Source organism: Scedosporium apiospermum (genome assembly GCF_000732125.1).
Source record: "Scedosporium apiospermum strain IHEM 14462 chromosome Unknown SEQ_SAPIO_0110, whole genome shotgun sequence".
In the NCBI taxonomy this organism is placed as follows: domain Eukaryota; kingdom Fungi; phylum Ascomycota; class Sordariomycetes; order Microascales; family Microascaceae; genus Scedosporium; species Scedosporium apiospermum.
In genome coordinates, this window is record NW_015971811.1 from 170,412 (window position 1) to 195,934 (window position 25,523).

At 51.7% G+C, this 25,523-nt stretch overlaps 5 protein-coding genes and 2 pseudogenes across 5 annotated transcripts; 3 read left to right on the plus strand and 4 right to left on the minus strand.

Moving 5' to 3' along the window:
- Nucleotides 1-4,127: 4,127 nt before the first annotated feature.
- SAPIO_CDS7032 (uncharacterized protein) lies at nucleotides 4,128-5,743 on the minus strand (the record flags this gene model as incomplete). Its single annotated transcript, XM_016788976.1, has 2 exons — nucleotides 4,128-5,393; nucleotides 5,486-5,743. The coding sequence occupies 2 exons, from the start codon at nucleotides 5,741-5,743 to the stop codon at nucleotides 4,128-4,130; spliced, it is 1,524 nt and encodes a 507-aa protein (XP_016640803.1).
- A 690-nt stretch (nucleotides 5,744-6,433) lies between these two features.
- SAPIO_CDS7033 (uncharacterized protein) lies at nucleotides 6,434-7,137 on the plus strand (the record flags this gene model as incomplete). The annotated part of the gene is made up of 4 exons (XM_016788977.1): nucleotides 6,434-6,485; nucleotides 6,609-6,631; nucleotides 6,727-6,864; nucleotides 6,988-7,137. 4 exons carry the CDS (start codon nucleotides 6,434-6,436, stop codon nucleotides 7,135-7,137), a joined length of 363 nt encoding a protein of 120 aa, XP_016640804.1.
- A 504-nt stretch (nucleotides 7,138-7,641) lies between these two features.
- SAPIO_CDS7034 (uncharacterized protein) lies at nucleotides 7,642-8,343 on the minus strand (the record flags this gene model as incomplete). Its single annotated transcript, XM_016788978.1, has 3 exons — nucleotides 7,642-7,755; nucleotides 7,848-8,064; nucleotides 8,147-8,343. 3 exons carry the CDS (start codon nucleotides 8,341-8,343, stop codon nucleotides 7,642-7,644), a joined length of 528 nt encoding a protein of 175 aa, XP_016640805.1.
- Nucleotides 8,344-10,505: 2,162 nt separating this feature from the next.
- On the plus strand, nucleotides 10,506-12,595 carry SAPIO_CDS7035 (uncharacterized protein; the record flags this gene model as incomplete). The annotated part of the gene is made up of 8 exons (XM_016788979.1): nucleotides 10,506-10,542; nucleotides 10,736-10,744; nucleotides 10,813-10,871; nucleotides 11,065-11,659; nucleotides 11,743-11,769; nucleotides 11,864-12,113; nucleotides 12,197-12,249; nucleotides 12,339-12,595. 8 exons carry the CDS (start codon nucleotides 10,506-10,508, stop codon nucleotides 12,593-12,595), a joined length of 1,287 nt encoding a protein of 428 aa, XP_016640806.1.
- Nucleotides 12,596-15,871: 3,276 nt separating this feature from the next.
- Nucleotides 15,872-18,631, plus strand: SAPIO_CDS7036 (annotated as a pseudogene; the record flags this gene model as incomplete).
- Nucleotides 18,632-20,136: 1,505 nt separating this feature from the next.
- On the minus strand, nucleotides 20,137-21,641 carry SAPIO_CDS7037 (UDP-N-acetylglucosamine--dolichyl-phosphateN-acetylglucosaminephosphotransferase; the record flags this gene model as incomplete). The annotated part of the gene is made up of 2 exons (XM_016788980.1): nucleotides 20,137-21,120; nucleotides 21,219-21,641. 2 exons carry the CDS (start codon nucleotides 21,639-21,641, stop codon nucleotides 20,137-20,139), a joined length of 1,407 nt encoding a protein of 468 aa, XP_016640807.1.
- An 801-nt stretch (nucleotides 21,642-22,442) lies between these two features.
- On the minus strand, nucleotides 22,443-24,377 carry SAPIO_CDS7038 (annotated as a pseudogene; the record flags this gene model as incomplete).
- Nucleotides 24,378-25,523: the final 1,146 nt, after the last annotated feature.

Sequence of the window (25,523 nt, forward strand, 5' to 3'; positions counted from 1 at the left end):
GTATCAAGTACGCATGAAGTAGGGGTCAATATATACAGAAAATACATCAAATCAATTGTAGTGTAGATCCTCTCGCTAAAGCCCTCCAGCGAGATTCAGTCCCAGTCCAAAGTCGCCCTAAGTCCGATCCTCCAATCCACAATCTCCAAGTAAAATGATACTTTTGAGAAGATGATAGGTCTCAGCTGCCAAGCCACACAGCAGACGTCAACCCAGATCCGGGCCAGCAGCGACACCCGAGTCTTGGATTTATTTTGTAAATGCCAGCTCAAACTCGACTTTTCAGCTGGTGTGACCATGTCGCGATACTTATTTAGCCATTGAAGATTGTTGTGTCTTCTGCTTCGCGGTATCAATGGTGAATCCCAATCCTCCAACTGTTCTCTGGTTATGACACCATGACTCTGCTTGGCATCTGCCGATAAAATATCAATGATTTCAAATCCCGGTTGGTACAAGTAGCAACGGCTGAACAGCGAGATTAAAGAAAAATCACTCTAAGAAGAGAATTTCCGGGGATTGACAGGCGCCCAGCAACTAGAAGCCTACGAACAAGACTGTTCAGGCTCTTCTCATCCCGGCTATCTGGTACATGATTAATTTGGAAGCGGAGACTATACTGTTTTGGTCCATAGGTCTATAGGGTATAAAATAATTGCTTCGTCAATGTCGTAGTAAGGAAGTACCATCCCTCTCTGATGTTGTATCGACGTTGTATCTGTATTATTGGGCTTGAATGCTACTCTACCGAGGAAATATCCCCAAAAAAACACGAGGCCCCCATTTGCAAAGTATCAAGTTGATTACTGACCGACACCAATTTCTAAAAACACTGTCATGCTTAGGATGAGGAGGAAAAAAAAGCCTCAGGATCGTCGGTGAATATGTGTGGAAATCATGCTCCCCTTCGCCCGCCCCGAAGGAGCGGCGCACACCGATGTGATGTGGACCGACGCCACGAAAAGAAAGGCCGAATTCGTTTGAAAGGGGAAAGAAATGGAGCGAGGGAAGAGGAGAAAGTCGAGAAGCAAGCAAAAAGAAGAAGACGAGTACCTCCACACCGCACACCGCACACTGCGCACTCCATAGTGGTCTACAACTAAAGATCGGCATGCAATAGGTTCTAGATTCGACAAGGGAATAAGATCGATCGAGTAGATCTTGCATGTCGAATAAGAAAAAAAAACAAACATGGGCTGCATACTCGGGTGGCGCTAACCTACTCCTCCTACCTCGATATTCCCATCCCGGCTTCTGAAATAACACCAAGGTGGCTCATGTGGCTCTCTCTTCGGCCTCACGGCACGCATAAGGATGGATCTAATGGCTTGCCCGTCGATATAAATTGCCCTGCATATTACGCCTGGGTCTCTTAGTTAGTCTGGTCGTCGGATATTCACGGCCTATCATTATGACCCTCAACCCTCATCTTGGAAGCCTCATTAAAAGGGGGGAAGGGAACCAAAAAAAGGGCCGTGGACGAGCGATGAAGAAGAAGAATCGCTCCGATGTTCTCTTTGCCACAGCGGGAACACCACAAATTAGCCTGGTCTCGGCGTGATCCGCGGCCTTGGGAGAAGAGCCTAGATCCAATCCCAAGGAAAGGCGAGGGGATCCCACTTGACTGGAACCAAGTCTCCGGATGCCCAATGACGAGAAGCTTAGTTGGCGCAACCATCAAGCCAGAAACACCGATTCAACAGGTGACTCGTTATAAAAAAAAAAGCAAGCTGGATATGTCCTACACGCATCATCCAGCAAGGATCATCATGGTGACACAAGGGGGAGGGGCAAAAAAAGATATCCAGCCGCTTGGCTCCTTTTCATGGAAACTTGGAAGTCTTCCATGCTCTAGACTATTGAAAATGGAAGTTCGACTACGAGGGAGTTTAACCAGGTGTAGTTTAGATCGTTCCTGCACGCTGCGAGAGAAGACGAAAGTGGTCGTTTCGAGCTTGAGAGGCTTGGCCAGACCAGGGGGGAGCGGCCTGCAGTAGGACTCACAGCCAAGAGGCAGGCGCAGACACAGCATCCGCCCTCCTGGCTGGTGCAGAATGTTCGGAAAACCCAGTCCAAGTCTTTCGTCATTGTGCAGGCCCTGTCGGCGCTAATTTTTTCCCGCCTGCAGTCGAGGTGACCCAGGAGTCGGGGACTGGGCTGGGAAGAAAAAGGCGTTTTTTCATCCTCGTCGAACCATCCTTGAAAGAGCAGGTCAGAACGTGGGCTGAAGTTGGCAGCCACGCCGTCTTGGGGGTAGATGCGATCTCATTCGATGAGACATGCCCTCCCAGAGCATGGAGATGTGTTACATCGATCCAGAGCACGTCCACCCGCGCATCTCCATGACCTTGCTCCGTCGATTTAACAGCACTCCACCAACATAAGCATGCCGTCTCGAGCTGAAGGTAGGACGAAGTGAGAATAAGGAAAAAAAAATTTTTCTCCTTTCTCCCACGGAAAGAAAAAAAAATTCTTCAAGTTGACAACAGGAAGGATCAGGAAGCACCAACCAGGTCGTTCGGCCATCACCGCCCCTCGTCGCTGATTCGTGTCTTTCTCATCCTGCGTCCTCTGGACCAAATTTCGGAATTTCTCAAGGGTGCAGATGTTTGTTTCCCTTTTTCCTCTTCCCGTGTCTGAAAACTAGTTCATGTTCATTACTCCCTGGCACCCTGTAACCCCAGCTTCCCGGTCCGTCCGTCTTCGGCATCTATTCGGATTTTTTCTATTTCGGACTTAGCTGGCGAGACTTTTTTTTACTCTTTTTTATTCTCGAATTTCCACGCCAAGGTTAGTGACGCACTCGGTCGGTCCGGACATCGGTCCTTAATCTAGTTTTGGTGAGCCAGCATGGCGTTTCATGGGTCTGAGTGGCAAATAATTCTTGATCGAGCAAAGCGAAGAGGGAGCAAGCAACGAGAAAACAAGGTATGCTGTCCCATCGTGATACGCCAACGCCTCTTCTGCCTTGATGATCTCTGAGCCATCTCGAAGTTGGCCTGGCCCCTACTTGTGGAACCAAGGACGGACGCACTGAAAGGAAAGGCCGCTTCTTTGCCTTGGTCAACAACCAACGCCCACATTTTATTCGGCCTCCGAGATGTCCTGTCAAGCTGAGGCTGCGGCTCCGCCAGTTCCCCAAGACCCAAAGAAAACCGCACCTGACACATAGTATTACCTTATTTTTATCAATCCCGACGACCATCCAATACTTCAAGAATAAAATTGTAATCCCGGTCAGCCCTAGCAGAACACGAAAACTTGTGTGTGAGGTGATCCGACCAAAGGGTTTCCAATGAAGTTGAAGAATTTCGCCTGTCGTCGTCACATGGCCCCTACTGGACTCAAACTGGCGGTCTGACGTCCATAGCCATCCATCTACTTCAGCCTGCCATCACATCATAGCTGCGCAGAAGGATGCGTCTCAAAACAGAAGGCGGCATAGTAGTTTAAAACGACGGGCGAATAGACAGCAAGGACAGCGAGGCTGGGCGGAAACGGTAGTGTAAAACAGGTCCCCCACCTTCGGAGAAATGCCACGAAGCGCCCGTCGATGAGTCCACTGTCAGGCGAGCTCCGCCTAACACGAGTTTGAGAGCTTCGAACCATCCCTTACTTTTTTTTGCTCTTTGTCATTCTTACCAAGGGTCAATGAATATGGTCGCAGAGAAATCTCGTATTAAACAGATACTTATTCTACCCTCCCTGCTCGCTCCTTAATCCTCTTTTAGATAAACGCCAGAAACCCCCGAAAGAAACTCTCAACAGGAAAAAAAAAAAGAAACGAAGAAAAAAGATATGAAAAAGAAGGGGGGAAAAGGGGGGGGGGGGGGGGGTAGGGGAAGAGGGAAATACAGAAACCATAGACTAGAAAACGAGGAAGAATGCCACGCCGAATCACCAATGCAATTGACAGATGAAAAGGAAAGGTCCGCGGAGTGGCCAGTGATGAGGAGTAATACATCAGGAGACCGAGTCGTCCTTGGCCCGTCCAGAAGGGCGACCGAAATTCACGTTCCTACCACTTCCGTATATTCTAAAAGACGTGAAACAATGAAAAAAAGGACCTAGTCGAAACAAGGAAGGACGTAAGGGCGGGTGGCTTTCCCCCTTTTCCCCTGCGATCCTCACGCCCATCGTGATGGGTATCTGTCAGTAGTGTATCCCCTTCCCAGCCTCGCATTGGCGAACGAGGATCGCGGCGCATTGCCACTAGTGCTTCCGTTGCTTCCACCGCCCGTCGCGAGACTCGAACCCGCGAATCCCCTTTCGCCTCCTCCCTGCAGCGGGCTCGAGTCTCGGTTCCACCCACGCTGTTCTAGCGCAGCCATCTCCCGAGAGTTCCGCGGCGAGGATGCCTTCATGTCACCCATACTAATGGCCTTCTTGAGGGGCGACTTCGCGTGCGAGTAGACTCCCAAGTTCCCCCCAAAGTTCGTTCCCGTAGATGTTCCCGTAGAGACCCCCACAGGGGTTCCCATAACGCTGCTCCCGCCGACCGTAGATCCAACAGTTGTCGGCGGCGCTGGGCTCGCGACTCTCGGCGTCATCATCGCCGCTGGGAGGCTTTGACGATGCGCGGGTGACCGGATGTCACGTTGTGCTGATTTGTAAGCCTCGGTCTTATTCAATAGAGGTGTTGCGGCGGGGGAGAAGAGCCGTGGGCTGAGCACGTTGGGATACGCGTTGCTATCCGGGTTAATATGCTTTGTGTAATTTGGGTTCGGGTGGGTCTGGAATTCCCTCTTGATCACGGTCGTCGGTGTTCCGGCCTCCGAGAAGAGCGAGACGCTCTGCGAAAACAAGTTGGGGTCCGTCTTACTTGGCTCGGTCACCGTATCAACCTGAGTAGACACATCCCGCACCACGGGGTGAAGACGAGGATGCACGAACTTGGTGTCATACTCGTGCAGCACCTCCCGGTGGATGATGGACATGTCCTTGCCTTGTTGCGTGAAGCGGGACTGCATGAACAGGAGCTGTCCCGAAAGTATGACCTGTAGGAGGATGCAGTTGAAGACTGTTACGCTGGGTCGCGGATCCAGGGGCGCAATGGGAACGAAAAGCAGGTACACGAGTACATGGCCAGGGCTGAACAGGCAGAAGATTTGCATACAGAGGGGAAGAGGGTCCCACACGGATATCTCCCACACATCGTTGGACTTGTCCGCATGCGCGCGTGACTCCGCAGTTTCGTTTGCGATGACGTCGGTCAGAAATCGTAGGGGTGAGGACGAGGCGGACTCAGACTGCACCTTTACCCTCCTAGCTGATGGTGTCTGCGGAGCCTTCTCAATGTTGACCTCGAAGAGTCTATAGTTGCGTACCCGTGTGATTGTGTAGTAAGCGTTGGCCAGTGAGGCAACGAGGAGTATCCAGACTGTAGGATATGCCTGCACACAGAGAGCCAATATATTAGTTTTGAATGCAGTAAAGAGGGGAATATACCCAAACTAGCTGCGGCTCGGGAGAGGGTTCAACGTACGATATACGGTATCCATCCGATGCTGGTATCGTCACCAAACACATCATCCACATCCTGGCTTCCACTCCCCGTGTTTGCACGAGCCAGCAGGAAGGCGAAGCTCATAAAAATACCAGCCCGCGTTCCCGTAGCCTTGGAATCCCACTCCCGCGTCTCAATCTCCTCAGACAGCCACAGCAAAAAGTCCATAGGATTCAGCATCGCCTTGATCCGCTCAGCCAGCGGCCGCCTTCGTACAAGTCTTCGCGCAGGAGGCATGGCGTAGGATAATTGAAGTTTGTCGTCGAACGCCAATAAAATACGGCGGAGAGGGTCTCCAAACGAGCGGCAACAACCGGATCTCAAAGAATTTTGCGCCGGTGAGAAGACGCGTTTGAGAAGGGGGGAGGGTTCACGCAGGGACGGAGGGGCAACGAGAATGCCTGATTTTCGAGACCCTGACAAAAAGAGCTTAATTCCTGGCCAGATGAGAGGGTGGTGGATGGCGGAAGAGACGGGCAAGACCTCTCCAGTAACGGAGTTTGTCTTTTTCGTCTGTTGTGGAGGTCGGGATCCCTCAGGAAATTTCTCTGGTCGCCGGCGTGCGTTGCGAGCAGATTATTTGGTTTGCGGTTCAAGTAAACATTTGAGACCGTGACCTGGAGATGAAGCTATGACCACCTGCGCGGACAAATTGTTAAGATTGCGGCTTGGGGCTGGTGCTATTATTGTTCCAGTACACTGCATTGTACAGCTGGCACGGGGCTGTCAGTGGGTGCATGATTAGCTAATAGCGCGACTAGGCAGCTCGTCATTGACCTCAGGTCCTCAGGAAGCGGCTCATCGCGGGGTTCACCATTCAATCAAGACCTTGTTTTAGAGCTCTCCAACACCTCGACTCTCCGATATCTGACCGCTTTCGACTTCCTCAAACGGCAGTAATCACGCTCCAGACTTTCCTTCGCTACAATGACGTCTACTCTCGTAGACTTCAAAGACCGCCAGTTCATCGCCGTTATTGGTGACGAGGCATGTTATCCGCATCGACGTCTTCATATTGGAACCCTCTCAGACGGGTGCATAGCGGTTCGGTCGCGCTTCTCACTTGAGTTTCGTGCTAACAGCTACTAGGACTCCGTAACAGGTCTCCTACTCGCCGGTATAGGTGTAATAGTTCCCCCTCCTCCCTTCCTAAACCTACCCATGATCCGTTCTATTCCCGAAGATGTATATTCCTGGTACTGATGCAAAAGAAAATATAGCACGTAACCGCAGGCCCAACGCAAAAGAGGAACTTCCTTGTCGTCGACGCGAAGACCGAGACGAAAAAGATCGAGGATACATTTGAGGACTTCACGAAGACGAGAAACGACATTGGCATCGTCCTCATCAACCAACATGTTCGTCCCCCGACTCTCCATAGCCCAGGTTCTTTCTACACTTGAGGAAGGACGCGAGGGAGGATAGGTGCCCATCTCGGCGCCTGACATGTGTTTGGAGCAAACACTTACTTCTGCACCTAGATTGCGAACCGGATACGGCACCAGATCGAGGAGCACAAGGCGGCGTTCCCTACCATCATCGAGATTCCTAGCAAAGACCATCCCTACGACCCGGCGAAGGATAGCATTATGGCGCGAGTTCAGTCGTTGATGACCGCAGAAAGGAAGTGATTGATTTCTCTTGGGCAATGTCACATCACCGCATGGGTGTCGTACTTGTGAGGTCGTGAGCGGGATAGCGCCGAGTTATGACTTCATGGTTTTCTTCTTTTTTTTGCTTTCGAATGGGGCTGAAGGGTTCTGGGCAACTTAGATTCAAGTCATATCAAAGATATGTTCTTATTTGGAGTTAATGCGAGGGTTTACCGTATGCTTTAATCAACAATGAAACAATGAAACACTGAAACAATGAATCCCTAAAGACGAAAACAAATTTGGATACTCCAGCAAAACAAGACCCAACTGGTTAAAATCCCAATAGTGGAAGCGAATACATGGACAGCTGAGACGGTTAGGGAGGGGCATAAAACAACGATATGAGAGCGTGTCAGACTCGGGTCGACGGTCCATTACGGGCCTGTATCCATCCATGTATATCCAGTTTTCTCTTTCCCATATCAAACGGTCCCAGTGTACACCCCGGATGCAGATATCACAGGCGCCATTCTCACAATCTTATAGCTCAAAGTTGAGGAAGCGTTCTCCTCTCGCGAAGACGACGGTAGCCTGCAAGCATGTAATGGGCTCGTCATCTTTCGTGTAGACGTCGGCAAGGACGGTATATTTGCCCTAGAATAACTAAGTGTCAGTTTCAATCCAGATATCAAGGGCAATCTCACCCAGCATTTTGAGAGACGAGTTCAATCTTCAGGGGAACTTACAGGAGGAATCTCAGCAGGAAGATCGACAGACTTGGTAATAGAGAGTTGACCCTCCTTGATAGGGCACTCCAGATCCACGTTCTTGATTTGCTCGCACAGATCGGCAGTCGTGCTGATGAGCTTGATGAGGCCGTACTTGACGGTGAGAAGAACGTAGGCACCCTCCTCGATATCCTTGGAGGCGTGTCCGACCGCTTTTATGACGAGCTCCTCGCCGCTGGCAGAAATGGGGTATGTTAGATCGATCTTCAGCCCCGTTGGTTTCTTGGGAGAAGGGGCGATGGGGAAAGTGAGCTTACGCTAGAGGAGGGTTCGGGACGAGGTCAACGCTCTTGATCGTGAGGACATCATTGTCGTGCTCAGGGTCACAGTATTCTAAGGGAGAATTTCCGGGGACACTGGTGTCGTCGCCGCGGATCTTGCTGGGGGAGGAGAAGAAGGCGGTGGCAGGCGCTAAGGTCGCCGATAAGACGGCGATGACGGCGGAGAACTTCATTGTTGAGGGTATCGGTCGGAGGAATCTATCGTACAGAGATGAGGAATAAAAGCAAGAAGACGATGAGTTATCGATGTTGAGCACTGCAGACGACCACAGAAGAGATGCTCCCGAGCAGCGATACTCTTGTTCGGTTGGTGTCCTGTTTGGAGAATGGTTGAGGAGGTTGAGGGATTGAATGATGGCTGGACGAGGCAATGCAACCGAGCACAGGCAGCACGTCATGGGGTTGATTTGGGGGGGCGTCTCCTCACCTCGGATTGGGCAGGTCAGGTGGGACACGCCGTAGTGGGAGCATCGGCACCGTCTATTGGCTGGCTTGAGGCTAAATCATATTCCCCAGGTAACTTGGAACTGTAACATTGAAGCTTACTTCTTACACTTGGGGTTCTCCTCCCAGTAATATTCGATTCCAATGCCACCAGAGTTTGATCCGTTCAATTAATGGATCATGATGATGCCTGTGCTGTCTACTTGCGCGGAGCTCTGCTCCTCACTCTCCAATTGTATTGACTGGTCGAGGCAGCTATTTGAGTGTACTTCAGAGAGATGTGGTGACTAAGTTAGAAAGTTCCTTGAAGTTACTGCGACCCCTGCCTGCCAAAAGCCGAAAGCGGTGATAAACCAGTGCCAATATCTCCGAGATACAAACAAGTCGAGCCAACTTCAATCCATTCCGCGCAATGCTTCAACGATCTCTACCTTTGTGGTGAGCAATCTCTACCTCGCCCACAAGGAGATCCCAAATGGCTCCGCCTTTTTATGATAGAGGCGGTCTTATACTTCATGTTGTCAGGCGCCTGCTGCTGATACAGCATGCAGTCTTTTCCCTGGTGCGGAGAATTTCTGGAAGAAGCAGCGCAGCCTCGCAGATAAGAAAAGCGCCACCAATACCACCGCCGCCGATATAGGCCCTCTCCTGACCACTTGAGAGGTGGGACATGTCTGAAGCGGCTTGGTGCTTTCCCCCTACTCTTTGAGTCATTCGAAAGTTTTCACGGGGGAATTTCCTCGACAATACTAGTGAGATGGCGTATTAATACGCATCTTTCACCAAGGCCTAAAGCCTAGACAAGGCCAGAGTCGTCCTGTCACGCGGGCTGCCGACCATCTGGGCGACAGTATCCAACGAGTGGCGATGTTTGCGCTCGATTATGCACTCGCCTGGCTAGCAAAGAAAGGCTCACTTTTATTACGGGAATTGGTAGGAGAAGTCCCTGCCGGCGTCCTTTACTTCTCCGGCTAAGATGCCTCGTATCCGGGAAGACCCTTCGGACTGAATTGATAATCCTCGCCTACTGAGTCGCCATTCATCAGCTTGCTTACACCTACATCATTGGGCGATGTCTGGACACCGCCAGTTCCTCATTGCTCTCGTTTCCCCGTCCTAAGGCTTGAAGAATCGCTTCCTAGGACAACCCGAGGCATTCTCCTGTCGGATGGGCGACGCCGTTCTCCGTCTTCACAGGGAAATCAGGGGCAGAGAGATGAAGAAAATGCAAACGTGACAACAGAGCTATTTTCAGATGTTTTGCAACGATTTTAATGTATCTCTACCTTCCTCCCCTGGGGCCGGATAATGGCCGAGTTGTATCAATACCTCGGGAGTCACAGATTTGCTTGGCACTAGCCCATACCAGAAATTTTCATTTGGCGTTGGCTCCTTTGCAATCGGCAACCGATCGCCTGAGTACTTCACAAGTGTGGGAGAATCAGACCTTCAGATGTCTTGAGAGCAAACTTGGAGCAAACCCTGGAGGACCCGTGTCATTTATATACCCTATTTAGCGTTGGACTCTCCTCGTTCCCTAGAGCAGTTTCCATTCACTCAGCGTCAAGATTCCCTTCTCTCTTTTGCCATCAAGATCTTCTCGCGGAGACTACTTCGTACTTGCAGACAGCGTACAGGACAGTCGGACTCTGCATCGGCGCTATTTCCGTCGTTCTATATTCACTCCTGTCCCACCATCCAAAATCGCACACCATTACCGAACCCCGCCAAAACGAGGAACAAACCCCTCAAGCCGAAACCGTACCCTCAATCTCTTAAGGGTAGAAAAAGTCCGCGTAAAGGCAGATATCTGTCTTATTTTCTTAAAAACCAACTGTCCTCCGGACACAGAACCGCCAATTCTACGTACATTTGCTTGCCGACAGAGAAGATGGGTTCAATTGATGTTGTCTTGGGTGCGGCGTGGGGTAAGTAATTTTTTTTTCCCCTTCTCACTCAAACCCCGATGACCCCTCGTCCCCTGCCCCTCCACCCCAGTGTCGCGACAGCGACTTTGTGGAGATCTGGGAGATGGCTATTTATGAGGAACATCCCAAAACACTTGGGTCACGCACTATAAGAAGCATGATTTAGCTAACTGCGATTTGACATGGTCTATAGGAGACGAAGGTCCGTTCATACACAATTGATCCTAGTTCGGCTCGGCCGGCGAATGCGCAACTCACACACCTCTGTAGGAAAGGGAAAGCTGGTCGATATCTTGTCTGGCACGGCGCAGATCTGCGCTAGAGCTCAAGTGCGTATCACAGCTGAGTCGCCCATATCTGCCTCTTGAAGCTGGGACCAATGATATACCGGAGCGCGTGACGAGGGGGTATCGATCGCGCTTCCTAACCCCTAAGCCCTCCCCTCTACGAGGCGCTTATAGCCTTGCTTCGGGATGACAACGAATGCTACTGGAAATAGCTGACTTATTCTGGGCTTCTTAGGGCGGCCATAATGCGGGACATTCCATTGTCGCCAACGGCGTCAGCTACGACTTCCACCTCCTGCCCTCCGGTCTCATGAACCCGAACTGCCTGAACCTCATCGGATCCGGCGTTGTCGTCCACGTGCCCACCTTTTTCTCCGAGCTCGAGACGGTTGAGAAGAAGGGCCTTCAGAACGTCCACTCGCGAATCTTCATCTCGGACCGTTGCCACATCGATTTCGATCTCCACTGCGCCGTCGATGCCGCCGAGGAGCTTGAACTCGGATCCGAATCCATCGGAACGACGAAGCGAGGCATTGGCCCGTGTTATGCCTCGATGGCTACCAGGAGTGGCATCACCATGAGTGAGATGTTCCGGCCGGATGTCTTCGAACACCGCTTGCGCAAACTTGCCGACGCATACAAGAAGCGATTCGGCGACAAGCTTGTGTACGATGTCGAAGACGAGATCGAGCGCTTCAAGGGTTACCGTGAGAGGCTGGCCAACTACGTCATTGACGCCGTGACGTTCATGAACGACGCTCAGCAGCGCGGCGCTCGGATACTCATCGAGGGCTCGCAGGCCATCATGCTTGATGTCAACTACGGAACTTGTGAGCGAGCCCCTTCCTGTCCCCCCAAGTGGGGCCTGGCCTATTCGTGTCTTATTGTTTGCTAACTCCTGGGTATTGAACAGACCCCTATGTCACGTCCTCGAATACTGGTAGGCACCGTTCATCTCGAAATCTAAAGGCTTTCCCGGGTCTGGGAAGTTTGTCCACAGCCTAGCTGATCACACAATTTCTTTTTTAACACAGGCTTGGGAGGAATTATTGTCGGTCTCGGACTCAACCCTCGCAAGCTTGGAGACGTCATTGGCACAGTCAAGGCGTACACTACCAGGGTTGGCGCCGGTCCCTTTGCGACAGAGGATACTGGCGCTGTCGGCACGCACCTCCAGGAGGTCGGACGTGAATGGGGTGTAAGCACGGGGCGACGACGACGATGCGGCTGGCTTGATCTTGTTCAGATCAAGTACTCCCACATGCTCAACCACTACACGGCGCTGTATGTAACCTCCAAAAGCCTCTCAACTGTTCAGCCTGTCTCGCCAAGAGCGAGGGATGGCGAGTGTTAACGAATCGTCTTAGGAACCTCACAAAACTTGACGTGCTTGACGATATGGAGACGATCAAGGTTGCCGGTGAGTCGCACAATCTAGAAAAGAAAAAAAATCAAAGGAAGCCAATTCGAGCTACAAGATGGACCCATGTACTGACGAGTGTATCGCAGTCGGCTACAAGAACCCCCAGACCGGAGCGGAACTTCCTACTTTCCCCGCAGATATGGATCTCCTCGGGCAGGTCGAAGTCGTGTACAAGGAGCTGCCTGGATGGAAGGCGTCCACATCGAAGGTCCAGAAGTTTGAGGAGCTCCCCAAGGGTGCTCAGGATTATATCAAGTTCATCGAGGAGTACGTCGGAGTACGGATTCGGTGGATCGGAACCGGTCCTGGACGGGAGGATATGATCGATCGGGGAAGTTCGTAGTGGATAAGACCGAAACGGCGGTCAGCAGCTGAGGTCGAGAGAGGTGAGGGACACTCGGGGTTTGGAGAGCTCGAGGAAGGATCAATATCACGCGAAGAAGCAGGGTGGGGGAGAGGAGCCATAGAAATGCACGCGTGCGCTTTGTTTTTGTTTTACACCAAAAAACCCATTTTGACATTAGATAAAGCAATTGACATGAGACAATAGAGCAAAAGGAGATACGAGGACAAAATTAATTCAACCGAGCAATGTCGGGGATGTAAACTTGGTATTGTGCAGGGAGTAAGTAATACAGGGGGACCCTGAGAAGTTGGAATGATTTCTCTGGTTCTGGTTATTGCCCATTTTCAGACACTGAAGTGGCTTCGTATTTCGTACCATTTAGACAGAGTGGAGCTTAAAAATAGTGAAGGAAGGCCGTCTAAAACTGAGGAGAGACTTTGCAGAGAACTTAACTGCCATCACACTGCTATTTCGTACTTCGTACTTCGTTCGTACTCCTTCATCCGCAAAACCAATGTTCGGTTACGTTGGTTGATCTCGCATGTACACAGTATGATCTCCATCGGTGTTTCTACAAGGTAATGATACAAGCTCTCCCGGAAATTTGCCTCATTACAGGCTCTTCCATGATTGTACCCGTACTGTGTCGTACACTAGTCTTGAAGAAGACACTTTGCCCGAGTTGGATTTTGCCCCAATGAGAAGCCGCGGATCCTCCACCCAAGCTCCGAAGTACCCGTGTATTGTTATGCAATGGGAATCTACTACAAAGTCAAAATTGTTATCACTCTACTGAATTATTCCATGATAGGCAGCCTCATTTTGCATTAATACCGATGGAGCTAATGCCGAATCAGCGTCCGGCTCAATTGTTAGCATTGCCCAGGATTCGTACACCTCCATCAAATGGTTTTGCCCCTCACCTCACAACGCACACAGGGAGGATGCCCAATGCCTCAGACCACTTTCACCAACCCTTTGAATTTTGGAGCTCTTGTTTTCGTTTCGTCTTCTTCTATTTCCACTCGCCTATCATGTAAGACTGCGCAGTCCTGTAACACTTTGAACTCGAGATCCTCACCAGGAGGAGGAACAGAAAAACAAAAGAAACGACAGCTTATCCAACTCATCGTCTCAATTATATTTTTCGGACATATTTATTTACTTTTATGGAACCTTACCTTCGATATGCTCGGCGTGAGAACCTTCTCAAACCACCACCCGCCGACCTTGCCCATCAAGATGGGATGTGTGATGGCGGGGCTTCTCTTCCGCACACAACTCGAGAGTCATCCGAGAAGAGCTTCGCGCCTCAGGCAATAAGGAACCCAGAAAATTGCGCTCGGAGGTAAACTGGTCTGCCGTACTCTGGCTTCTATTTTTTTTTTTTTTTTTTTTTTTTTTTTTTTTTCTTTTCCCCACCGCCTTTCGAGTCTTGGACCTCCACCCGTGTACTGGTACTTTCCCCGAGACCAGCGTTATGCTGTTCCGAAAAGAGGCGAGTCGCTCAAACCCCCCTTGGAGCTGAATTCACCATTCAGAGCGAGGCCTGGGTCTATCAGCATCTGCAGTGCCCTCACCAAAATTTCACGTTACTGGTACCTCCAACACTTGGCTGCACCTCTAATGTATAGTACAGGCTGCCTGGACGGATCCAGCGACCAACTGCGACTTTGCAGACTTCGTCACCTTGTACAGTTACATTTCCCAATCTTTTGAAGCGACACCAGCACCTCAAGACCAGCCTCGAAGATGAAATTGAGGGGGGACGATGCACCGCGTCCTATTGACGTCTTTTCATGATCCGCCCATTCAAGCTTCCCACCCATTGGTCGACGAGAGGTCTATGAAATATTGCGTCCAAACCTTGTCGTCCTCGATAGGTTTATCCTCTTTGGAATCGTCGCTTTGTTACCGAAGGGCCAACAGAGCGTTGATGACAGAGTCGGCTTCTGCTTTCTTCGCCGAGACATTGAGCACGATCCCCTGAATGTCTCAAGCAACGCCGCCACGAGAACAATCAGCGAGGCGAGGACAAGCAAGTCGCGATGTACTCTCCTCGCACTCACTTCCTCTCTCACAACAACATTGGACTGATTTTCCTGCACCGACATCAATCCCATCTGCTCTGATCGTCCCCCCCTCACTTCACTGAAATAGGAACTGCACGCTGGCGACTTTAGCGTCTCTCCGCACGATGCCACAACCAGTCAGACAGGGTTGGGGTGAAGCCTGGTCCCCTCTGACAGCGTCGCCCCCCTACAACCTTTCCTGTACGTAAGTACATATCTCCCCTCGTGCACGCTGACGGTAATTTACTGTGCACACACACTGCCCTCAGCGCCCAGTGCCAAATTCCTCAACCCTCAACTCCTTCTGCCTGGATGCCTGCGCCCACACCCCCCAATCACCAATCCCAACAGCGCTGGCTCTCTGCCCACACACCCATCTGTCCCACAGCACACACCCTCGTCCCGCTCCACTGCTCTTGCGCTTCTTCCTCTTGCTCCTGGTCGCTCACAGCACTGGTACTCCCTCGCTCTCTCTGTCTCTATTGTAACGAGAGTACCATGGAGCCATTCTCCCACACAACCGAGCCGGCCTTTCCTTCCTTCAATGTTCCTTCGTGTTGTGGTCCCCTCCTCTTTCTCTTTCCCTCTCCCATCACCATCTCCTTCCCGTTCAACTTCGCCATTTTCCTATCGTGACTTCTCTTTGTGTTGGGTTGGCCTCGGAACTAACGCGCCTCGAAAAAGACGTTCGTTTCCCGAAAAGTACCCGTCTATTTTGACTTTCCCACCGTCACACTCGCCCTTGGCCCCGGCGCAATTCTTTCAGTCCTCGTCCTCGCCTCCACTCCTCGACCGTCACGATCTCGCGAACCCGAGAATACAAACAATCTCAACAATCAGCGACCACCTCGACTACCAACGCGTCCAACAATTATATTTCGATCCATAATCTCTTCCTACACCTGCTGGTCTATTTCTCTTTCCCCTATCCTCCCGTCGCGACTCTGCACCCTTTCGTGTCCAAATCGTCACCCTCAATTTTCCTCTCCCCAAACCAGCCAAAATCCCCTTCACCACCCGACGAGTTGACGCATGCGAGGCCTCGAATTTCCATCTCCCCTTTCACCAGTCCTATAATTCTTCGTCGAGGAAGGCATCGACATGCTACCCAGACGGTACCGGTAAACCCGCTCACTCTTTCCCCCCCTCTCGAAGCCTCGAAGCCATCAACTCGCCCGCTCGAGGCCATTCCCCTTAGATTATGACGGAAAAATTACAGCCTCTGTCAACGCAAATCGCGAATCCGAGTCAGAATCTCGCTACCCCAACCAGCGCAACTCCCGTCGCTCAAGCAAAGGAGCTGCCACACAAGGTCGAGATTGTGGAGGAAGAGCCGTACACGATCAAGTGTATCTGCAATTTCCCTGACGATGATGGAAACACGATATTTTGCGAGACATGCGAAACCTGGCAGCATATTGACTGCTTCTACCCCGATAATCGCGAAGAAGCCCTTCTCGAGACCTTTTCGCATTCGTGTCATCAATGCAAACCCCGTCCCCTGGACCACAAGAGAGCCATCGAGAGGACGCAAAAACTACGCAATGCCCTCGTCGAGGAACACGACAAGAAACCTAAGCGACCTACGTCTAAGACCCATAAGAAGAAGCCAAAACCTAACGACCTCCAGTTAAATGGCAACAACCACACCAGCCACGACAGCAGCGCCAAGCATCCGAGCCCGAGTGACCACCATCCTCCCGCTAAAAAGGCAAAAACCTCCCATCGCTCTTCTCATTCCATCAGTTCTCAGCCCTCCAAGAAGAGCCCAGCCCATGCCCATGCAAAACTCCAGACGAATGGTCTGCAACAACAGCCAAGCCCGGCCAATACGCCTCCTGATCCTCCCATCGAATTTGAGCTCCACAATTACTCGGCCAATTTTTTCTCCCTCCACAGCGAAGATGATGTCCAAATTGTCCAAAATAACTCGTTCGCGAGCCTTACCATATCTAACACCATGTCGCTCTGGCTTCAAGATCGTGATCGGCTAAAAAAGGAGACTGGCCAGGAATACAAGGACGTTTTCCAGAAGCTACCCGCCAATATCGAGTCGATAAAGAGTGCTTTACGCGTGGAGCACAAGTCATATTCCCCTACGCCTGGAAGAAAGCTCCGGTTACAATACCTCGCGACACCATCTGCTGTCGAGAAAGATGTTCCCTTGATGGAGCTAAACGGACAGATCGGATTTCAAAAGGACTACTGTGCAGACTTTGACAACCTATGGCATGAATTGACATCCCCTCTTCCTTTCGTCTTCTTCCACCCACTCCTCCCTCTGTACATTGACACCCGAAGAGAAGGTTCCGAGGCTCGATACGTACGGCGCAGCTGCAAGCCTAACGCCGTCCTCGACACGTATCTGTCTGATGGTTCTGAGTATCACTTTTGGCTTGTCAGCGACCGTCACATTGCCGCCAAGGAACAAATAACGCTTCCTTGGGATTTCAGGTTCCCCAACGAGGAAAAGGCGCGATTGCTTTATCTTCTCGGCCTTGGGGATGATGAGATGGGTGCATCCGAGCAGCCTGACATGGACGAGACGGAGTATCGGGATATATCTACGTGGCTGCACCGCCTGCTTTCGGAATATGGAGGCTGTGCGTGCGACTTGGGCATCAATTGTGCTTTTGCTCGCTTCCACCGTCACTACCTCGCCAAAACTCAGCCCCGAGCAGCCCAGCAGAAGAAGAAGAGGAAGGCAAAGGCTCAGAACGTCTCACCGACGAGCACTGGCTACGCGACGAATAGCCGTGCCGCCAGCGAAGGACATCTTGACGACGGCCCCGATATTGATGCCAGGTCGACGTCATCACGGAGCAAACCACCTAGTCGCGACCGCACTCCGTTCCATCAAGGTGGTGCCTTCGACCAACTGGGAATACTCACCGAACCGACCGATCGCGACAAACGTAAGGTGGCTATGGCCGAAGAGAAATTCCGTCTGATGGAACAGCAGCAGCAACCGCAACGGAAAAAGAAACGAGTCGTGTCGGACGGAGCGAGCTCAACAAAATCGAAATCGGCCCGGACACCTGCCGGTACGACACCCAACCTCTCGAATGGCCACTACGTCGATGCCGGGACGTCTAGGAGCAAGTCCGGGTCTCCAGCCAGTGCCTTTTCGCCTCGCGCGCAATTTCCCCCCTTTGCTATGGCCAAGCCCGACTCTGTTCGGCCTCTACGGCGGCCATCATCCGCACCGCATGCTAACTACTGTGATGCTGCCGTCCAGACGGATCCTGTGGATGGGGAATGGTTTAGCGCGCTGACCCCTAGTCCCCAGCCTCGTCGGAGAGTTATCTCCCTATCGCAGAGACTGCTGAATAACCGCCATCGCCAGAAGTTGGACGAGGCTGAGCGTAAGAAGGTCGACGTCGCAAATAGCGAATCTGGAGCGATGGACATCGACTCTCCCGGAACAGAACATCCTTCTGCATCGAGCTCGCCTATCCTGACGAAGGATAGCGTCTCCACGACCACCACATCTCCCGCCCCTACCTCTACAGATATCGCAATGGCTGATATTGCTTCTACCTCGCCGACAATGGTATCATCGCAGTTAAATGTGGATGGTACCGAATCGACTGCGGCTGGCCCTTCAAAGACGAGGACGCCAGATCTGAGAGTGCAGATGCCACCGGTGCCCGCGTTCACTAACGCCGGTAGCGCTTCCTTGACCAACACTCCCGTCTCGGGAGTAGGCTCTCTGGTGCAGTCGCCTTTCTCAGCGACCAATCTTGCTAGTCCATTCGGCCCATCGGTAATGAACGGCGTGCAGCCGAGTCCGGTGAAGAAGAAATTGAGTTTAAGCGATTACAGGAGAAGTAGGATGGATAAGGACAAGGCCGCTGGAAAGACCGCACTACCAGCCACGAAACCTATTTCCGAAGAGGCGAAGCCTGAGCTGAACGGCGATTCCCTGATTGGCGACAAATCGATTGGCGACACTGTTTAATCCCGAGGCATTCACGACACGGCGGCCATTCCCGTTAGTTCAAGAAGCTTCTGTATTATATATATATTAAAGAAAGAAATGATGTCGTTCAGGTTTGGCATGAATACTTTGAGTGTGGATGGGGAAGGTCTCTCTGGCGCTGTACGATTCGATTACGATATCCCGTTCCTCAACTCCGATCCCCGACAAGTTCCTCGCACGTATCCCGCGATTTCTCAAATCACTCTGGCATTGCCGTTTTTGTGGATGGTTCCCGAATTTGATCGACGGTCTAGCGGAATCCGTACGGATGAATCCCGGAATATAAAGCACCTCATCCTTCGCCGCGCTCATAGCCATTATTTTTACGTTTTTATTTGGGGATAATGGGTAAGCGCTGGCGTCATAAAATTGGGGAGGCGGTTCTTCGCAGGTTTCTTTTTCTTTCTTGCCTTTTTTTTTTCTTTTTTCTTTTTTGCGTTTGGGGTTTTTCGATGTCTTTACCGATGAGCCCGGAGTTTTTTTTTTTTTTCCTTTTAATCAAATTGAGGAGGGAAAAGCGAAGGGTAAAAGGACAACAACGAAGGGATGTCTTGGCGATGGTTGAATCTTGGGGTGGCAGTCTCTATTATTTTGTTTGGGCTTCTTTTCCGGCCGATCCCGATTTTACTCCCTTTCTTTTCTATTATTTTCTTCTTGTCTTTACGGATATTCCCAATACTGGTCTTGCGGTTATGAAATGGGGGTAAGGAAGGGGTTATACGGTTTACTTTGGGTCTCTTTTTGGGGGGCCCCTTTTATTGCTATTTCTGGTGTTCATTGGTGATCCGGTTTGGGGGGCGGTCCGGGTAAAGATCCCACAATCAATGTATTTGTAGTTGCTAAGGTCTGGAGAGCTTGAAGCCTTAAAGCCGCCTCGTTCTTCCCTTTGTTCACTTTTTATCTTTATGACTCCTGTTATTTATTGTTGGTTATGATACGTGAGAGAGAGAGAGAGAGAGAGAGCTAGCTTCGCTCCTGCTTTCCTTTTTTTTTTCTTCCTTTCCATTCCTTTTTCGGTTGCCCTCTTTTTCTACTCGATATCCTGCCCTTTCTTCTTCTATTTTCTATTCTTGAGAGAAGAAGAAACAAGCCTTGGCGGAAGGGAAAGTGGAGGGATTCGAAAAATGAACTGAAATAAAAAAATTGCCGAGACGGCTGTACCTCGTCCGCTCTCGAGCAACTTTTGTCCTTTTAGCCCTTTTCGCTGTTAAAACATGAGTTCTCTCTATCCTATGGCTTCGTGATGGGAATAATGTATTAATGCTTCGCGAGGAGAGCTGAAGACTCGACATTACTGAGCAGGTTTTCATACGGGGTATCTCGCGATATCATTTTAGAACTGAATAGGAAGACATCAAATTTCCTCTCGAACGGTAGTTCCTCTTGCAAGATTCTCTTTTGCTAGGAGAAGTATTCTATATTCATCACTTTCATTTTTTTTCTACAGTAGAAAACGATTCAAACGACGGTTTGTGCATTCAACTTCATAGATGCGTCTTGCCCAAGTTATCCTCCTTAAAGACTAGAAGGGCAAGCCTATGCCTCGCAAACAAACCAAGAAGGCCAAGAACGAACTGCAGGCCCGTAACCTCAGTAGCAAGGCGATCCTCCCTCATGGGGCCCCTGATGACGAGCCAGAGGTTCAGCAGGGTAAAGTTGCTCGTCTCGAGGAAGCGTCCCTCCTTGTCGAGAGTAACCTTGAGGAGGCGCAGGCGAGCGAGAAGAAGCAGGACGGGGGCGACGAAGGAACGAGGCTGGACGCCGTTCTCGGGATCCCAGGTTGTGACGGAAGGCTCGAGGAGGCCTGTTCGGGCGTTGAATTTGGGTAGGCGATGGCGGGGGCAGGGGACGAGGCCGAAGACCTGCGGGGCGGAGTATAGGAAGTTGAAGAACTGCGGGACGAGTAAAAGGCCTAGCGTCTTGGAAAAGTGGCCAAGGAGGCCCACGACGGCGAAGACCATTCCGGAGAAGTAGCAGTAGGTGTCGCCGACGAAGACGCGGGCGGGATACCAGTTGTGGTAGAGGAGGGCGAAGGAGACGCCGAGCCAGGGGAGAAGTAAGTAGAGGGAGAAGAGGTGGGAGTCCGTAGCCGGATGAGGGTACGGCGTGAAGAGGTATAGGCAATCGTTAAAGACGAGGAGGAGGGCGATGACGATGGACTGGGAGACTTCGATGCCGTTGATGCCCGCGAGCATGTTGATGCTCTGGGGGCAGAACATGGCGACGCAGGCCATGTAGAGGTAGTAGAAGTTACCGATGTCGAAGAGTTCGCCTAGATAAGGCTGGAGGGGGATCGGGATGACGACGGACGTGACGCCGAAGTCGACGAAGTAGACCACGAGGATAGGGATGCAGGCGAGGCCGGGGATCCACCATTTGTGACGCCATCGGATGTCGAAGAGGTCGTCGCCGAGTCCGAGGAGGGCGATGGTTTGGAGCGATATTATCGCCGATAGATAGGATGCCAGCTAGAGAAGAGAAGTGAGACTAGTTAGCGTTTCACTCCCTTTCCAATTGCATATAGTATGGAGGAATTTAATATCAGAGCGAGGGTACACAACATTACCTTACTATGTGGGAACCTATGCAAGAACCGTCCCTCGTTGACATGCTGAACCTTCAGGACAACATCTCTGTTTCCACCACCACTAGTAGCGGCAACAATGTCCTTGTAAAACGGAAAAGGTATAAACACGATAATCACAATCAAGTAGACCACGGCGCAAACAGCACCCATGCACTCGGGTATCTCGGGCCTGTTCGCCTTGCAGAGGTCCTTGCCCTTGAAGCCGTGCTTGACAAAGGTAGGGCCCAGCCAGCGGATCATCGAGTAGCAGAGGCTGAAGGCGATGCCGCTCAGGGCCAGGGAGGCGGCGAGGGGTTCGCCGTCGCCGCTGAAGGTGTTGGCGAGGATCGCGAGACATGCGCCGACGAGGGTGAGGTGCGCGACCGACTCGGTGCGGCTGAGGGTCTCGGGGAGGGTCGGCATCTTCGCTTTGTTCTTTTCGGCAGGCCTTGGTTCGGGGGGTGAGGTTATTTCACGATCGGAGGTGGGGTTCTTCGGCTCAGTATCACAGATGTTCCTGCCTTTCCTCTGTGACTAGAGGCTAATCACGAAACGAAGGAGTGGAGAAAGACTCAGGGGGCAGAAATGAAAGAAGTAGGAATCTGGCGGTGCCTACAGGTAACAACTACAAGAAAAGGGGAGAAAGAAGGGTAAAATCTGCATCGCATTCATCGTCTTTGAATGGACCCCACCAAAAATTTGTGTTTGCAAAAGAATGTGAGCTCCCAATGTTGAGAAAGAGGGATCGAGGTTGTCGCGGCTTCCCTCGTCCTTTGGGGGGTGGTGGCGGCTATCGCGACTTCCAGAGTGCGATTTAGCGTGGTCTACCTCGTAATGGCAAAGGACAAGTTCACAAAAAAATGGTCAGGGCCTCGCCTCGTGGGCCAACTTCAAGCTTGTGATAGGGGCATTATGTAATCTTACACGGTGAGGTACATCTGAATGTACTCCCACGTTTCCAAGATCTCAACTCCGATCTCTGTTTAATAACGTTCAAGAGACATCGATTCAGAAAAACGTACAGCTTGTTATTAGTTCATGGTGGCCTGCCTTAGCTTTAGCTTGAAAATAAAATGCAAAATCCCAGTTCCTCCGTCCTAAACTCCCATCTGTTTTCGAGATCCGTCCTTATTGCCCATTATCCCATATTCTCTCCTTTCCCATTGTTTATGAGGATACCGAAGTGAAAAAGAAAAAGGAAAAAAAAAGAGATAGAAAAAAAATTTACACCAACATCCACTCCGCTCTAAAGGTCATGGACATCGCAACCCTTCGGAATCCCCTCCTGAACTCCGCCGGCGTAACCCCCGTCGCATCCTTGTTATCAAACGTCTCCAACACTATCAGTGTGACTTTCTGCCCAGGCGCTCCGAGGTCCCTCGCATTGACGTCGATCCACCACCAGTACCCGTCCGTCTCAAAGGGAATGCATTGCTCGTCGCGTCCATCGAGGCCCTTAATGCTCAGCAAGAACGGCTTCCGCAGCTTTCCGTGGTTGACCTTGGCCCAGTGCTCGCAAATGTTCGAAAACTGGAAACGTACCACCTGCCCGCTGTAGACGTGAATGTTGCGCTCCCGCGGACTGACGGAATGCCCCGCGCAGCCGTCCTCGTACAAACTGCCGAACTTCTTGACGGGCTCGTCGTCAAGGCCGTCGGTGAAATATTCCTCCCAAGTAGGCACCCTGCCGTCTGCGCGGAAGAAGTGCCGCGGGTTCTGGGGATAGTGACGCATGCCGAAGACCTCGTTGCTAGCCCCAAACTCGATGGGAGAAAACTGCTTCTTGTAACTGTTCGTGCAAACGTCGAGGTGTCCGGCGCCCCAGCACGCGTCGAGAAGTTTCCATTCGCCCCCGTCAATGCGGACGGCGTTCCATGCGTGTCCGTCGGGTTTCTTGGGAGGCGCACGCTCGCCCTTCTTCAGAGGGGTGTACCCTACGCCTTTTCCGTGGCCGGTAACTACGATGCACTCGAGCCCGGCCCTCTTCGCAATGGCTTCGTAGCACCCCGCGTATCCGGCACAAACCGCTTTTCCGGAGAAGATGACGTCTTCGGCCGTAACGTGGCGGAGATTGCCGCTGCAAAACGATTCGTAATCATAAACGATATTATGATGTGCCCACGTAAAGATCGCTCGAGCCTTGTCCGTCAAGGATGTGAAGGGATCACAGAGCGCGTGAGCTAGGAAACCAACTGGATCCTGTCGAGAAAGGGATTCCCGTGGATACTGCGCCCCGACGGAATCAGGAGCAGAGAAATCTCGGCAGAGGAGACATGAGGCCGTAGCCCTAGACTTAACGTCTTCTATCTGCGCAACAGAGGGCCGCGACGCCATCGGCACTGGTGGTGGGGCATCTCGCGAGTCCCGACCAGTAGAAGGGAGGGGTGGCGGCACACCATTCCCGTTCCCATTTGTAGGACGTGAAGGCAGGCTAGGCGGAGGCTTCACGTACGCATCAGGAGGCGGTGGGAGTCGACGAGGTGTAGATGGCTTCGTATCGACCACTCCATGCGTGACGCCGGGGGACTTTGCAGGCCGTGACGGTAGGCGGGGAGGCTGCGATGGTCTCGGAGGGGGGTCTACCGGTCGGGAGCCGGGCGAATATTTAGACTTTGCATGTTGTGCAGCCTCCTTAGCCTCGGACTCTCTCCGGCTTGGGGGGAGGGGAGGCAGAGTCGCTGGGTTATAAGCAGGGGGCAATTTCCGTGTTGGCTGGCCATCGTTTGAAACGAAGCTCGTATTCGAGGAATTGGTCCTGCTGATGGAAAGGTTGGAAATGTGAGAAATATCGGACGAGGTCGAGTTCCGTCGAACATCCACGTCCGGCTGCAAGGTGGAGCGCCGCGGAGGCAAAGCAGGAGACGGCGCAGGCGAAGGCTGTTTGAATGACTTTCGGGTGGGTAGCGCCGGCGGCTGTGAATCGGAGATCGCGTTGTCGCGGATATTCGGTTTGCTTGGATGTCGGCGGGGGAGAGGCGGTGGTGCAGCCTTGGCTGCGACCGGCGCTGGTTGGGTTGACGATGTCGTTGGACCGGGGGGTGGTGGCGGCGGGGCACGCTTCTTTGGGAAAGTGTCGGGAGCGGCAAAGTTCTTCTGCTTGTTGAGGGCAGCGATGCGTTCTGCGAGAGTGTTGAACTGGGGCTCCTCGACCTGCGTCATGATGGGCCAGTAAAGCGAGAGTGTCAAAATTGATGCGCACGAATTATATCGATTTTAAGCCGTATTTCGAAACGAGCGTCGAGAGTTGGATGCTGGGAGAGGTGGCACGACAAGAAAGGAACATGAAAGTTGCAACAAGTCGGCTTATATTAAGAAGCGAAGGCGGCTCACAAACACGCTAAGTGACACAACGCCAGGCAGGGTCGGTCGCCCAACAGAAGAAGGATTGAAACCTGCGGAGGCAGTGCAGCCCCGCATCAGCCTTGTTGGATTAAAATCCCACTCTGTCCTGTCGCTGAAACACAGAACAAGTTGACAGACCAACGAACGCGAGGAAGCGCAGGATGGATTGAGTTGAGTTTGGCGATAACCATAACAGGATTTCTTCGTTCGGGGGGGTCGACGCTGAGATTTTAAACCAAGTGCATTTGATCCACCTGATTGCGTGGTCTTTACTAGAATAGTCGTGTACAGTAGCAGAGGGAGTGAGGCGAATTAGACGAATGAGCCTGGCGAGAGTTTAGGATTGAGTTCCATAGTGGCATAGTGGCATAGTGGGGTGCGTAGGATGAACCATCAGGGGGGGAACACCAAGACCAGCACGGTCCGAACTCACAAGCCACCGTTCGTGGAACACCAAGACCAGCACGGTCCGAACTCACAAGCCACCGTTCGTTTATTAACAAGGGGGAGAGTGAAGGTCGACAAACAATGGCACCCAACGGCCTCGATCAAGTCTCAAGTGGAGAGTGCAAACTGCTTCGTACGACGTAAACAGAACAATGGATCAATCATCAGGTTACTTGGTGTTGGGAGCTCAACAATGATCAATGGCTTGGGATTGAGACAACACTGGATACAGGTACACTACACAGTTACACTCAAATGCATTCGATTACGGCGGACATTATTAGGGGCCCACCCAGGGAAAATAACAGCAGTGAGACGCAAGCTTGAAGCCTGCCAAGTGGAGATCCCACACACACCACCGCCGCCCTTGGACGCCGAGGAATCAGTCCATGGGATGTTGATAGCTTGACAGCGACAGGGTGGGATTGGATCAACCGACTATATTACTTGCAGGGTGGATCTAGCAAATGTTTGCCCTCGCCCGGCCATGCCTCATACGCCCATCCACTACTTCGT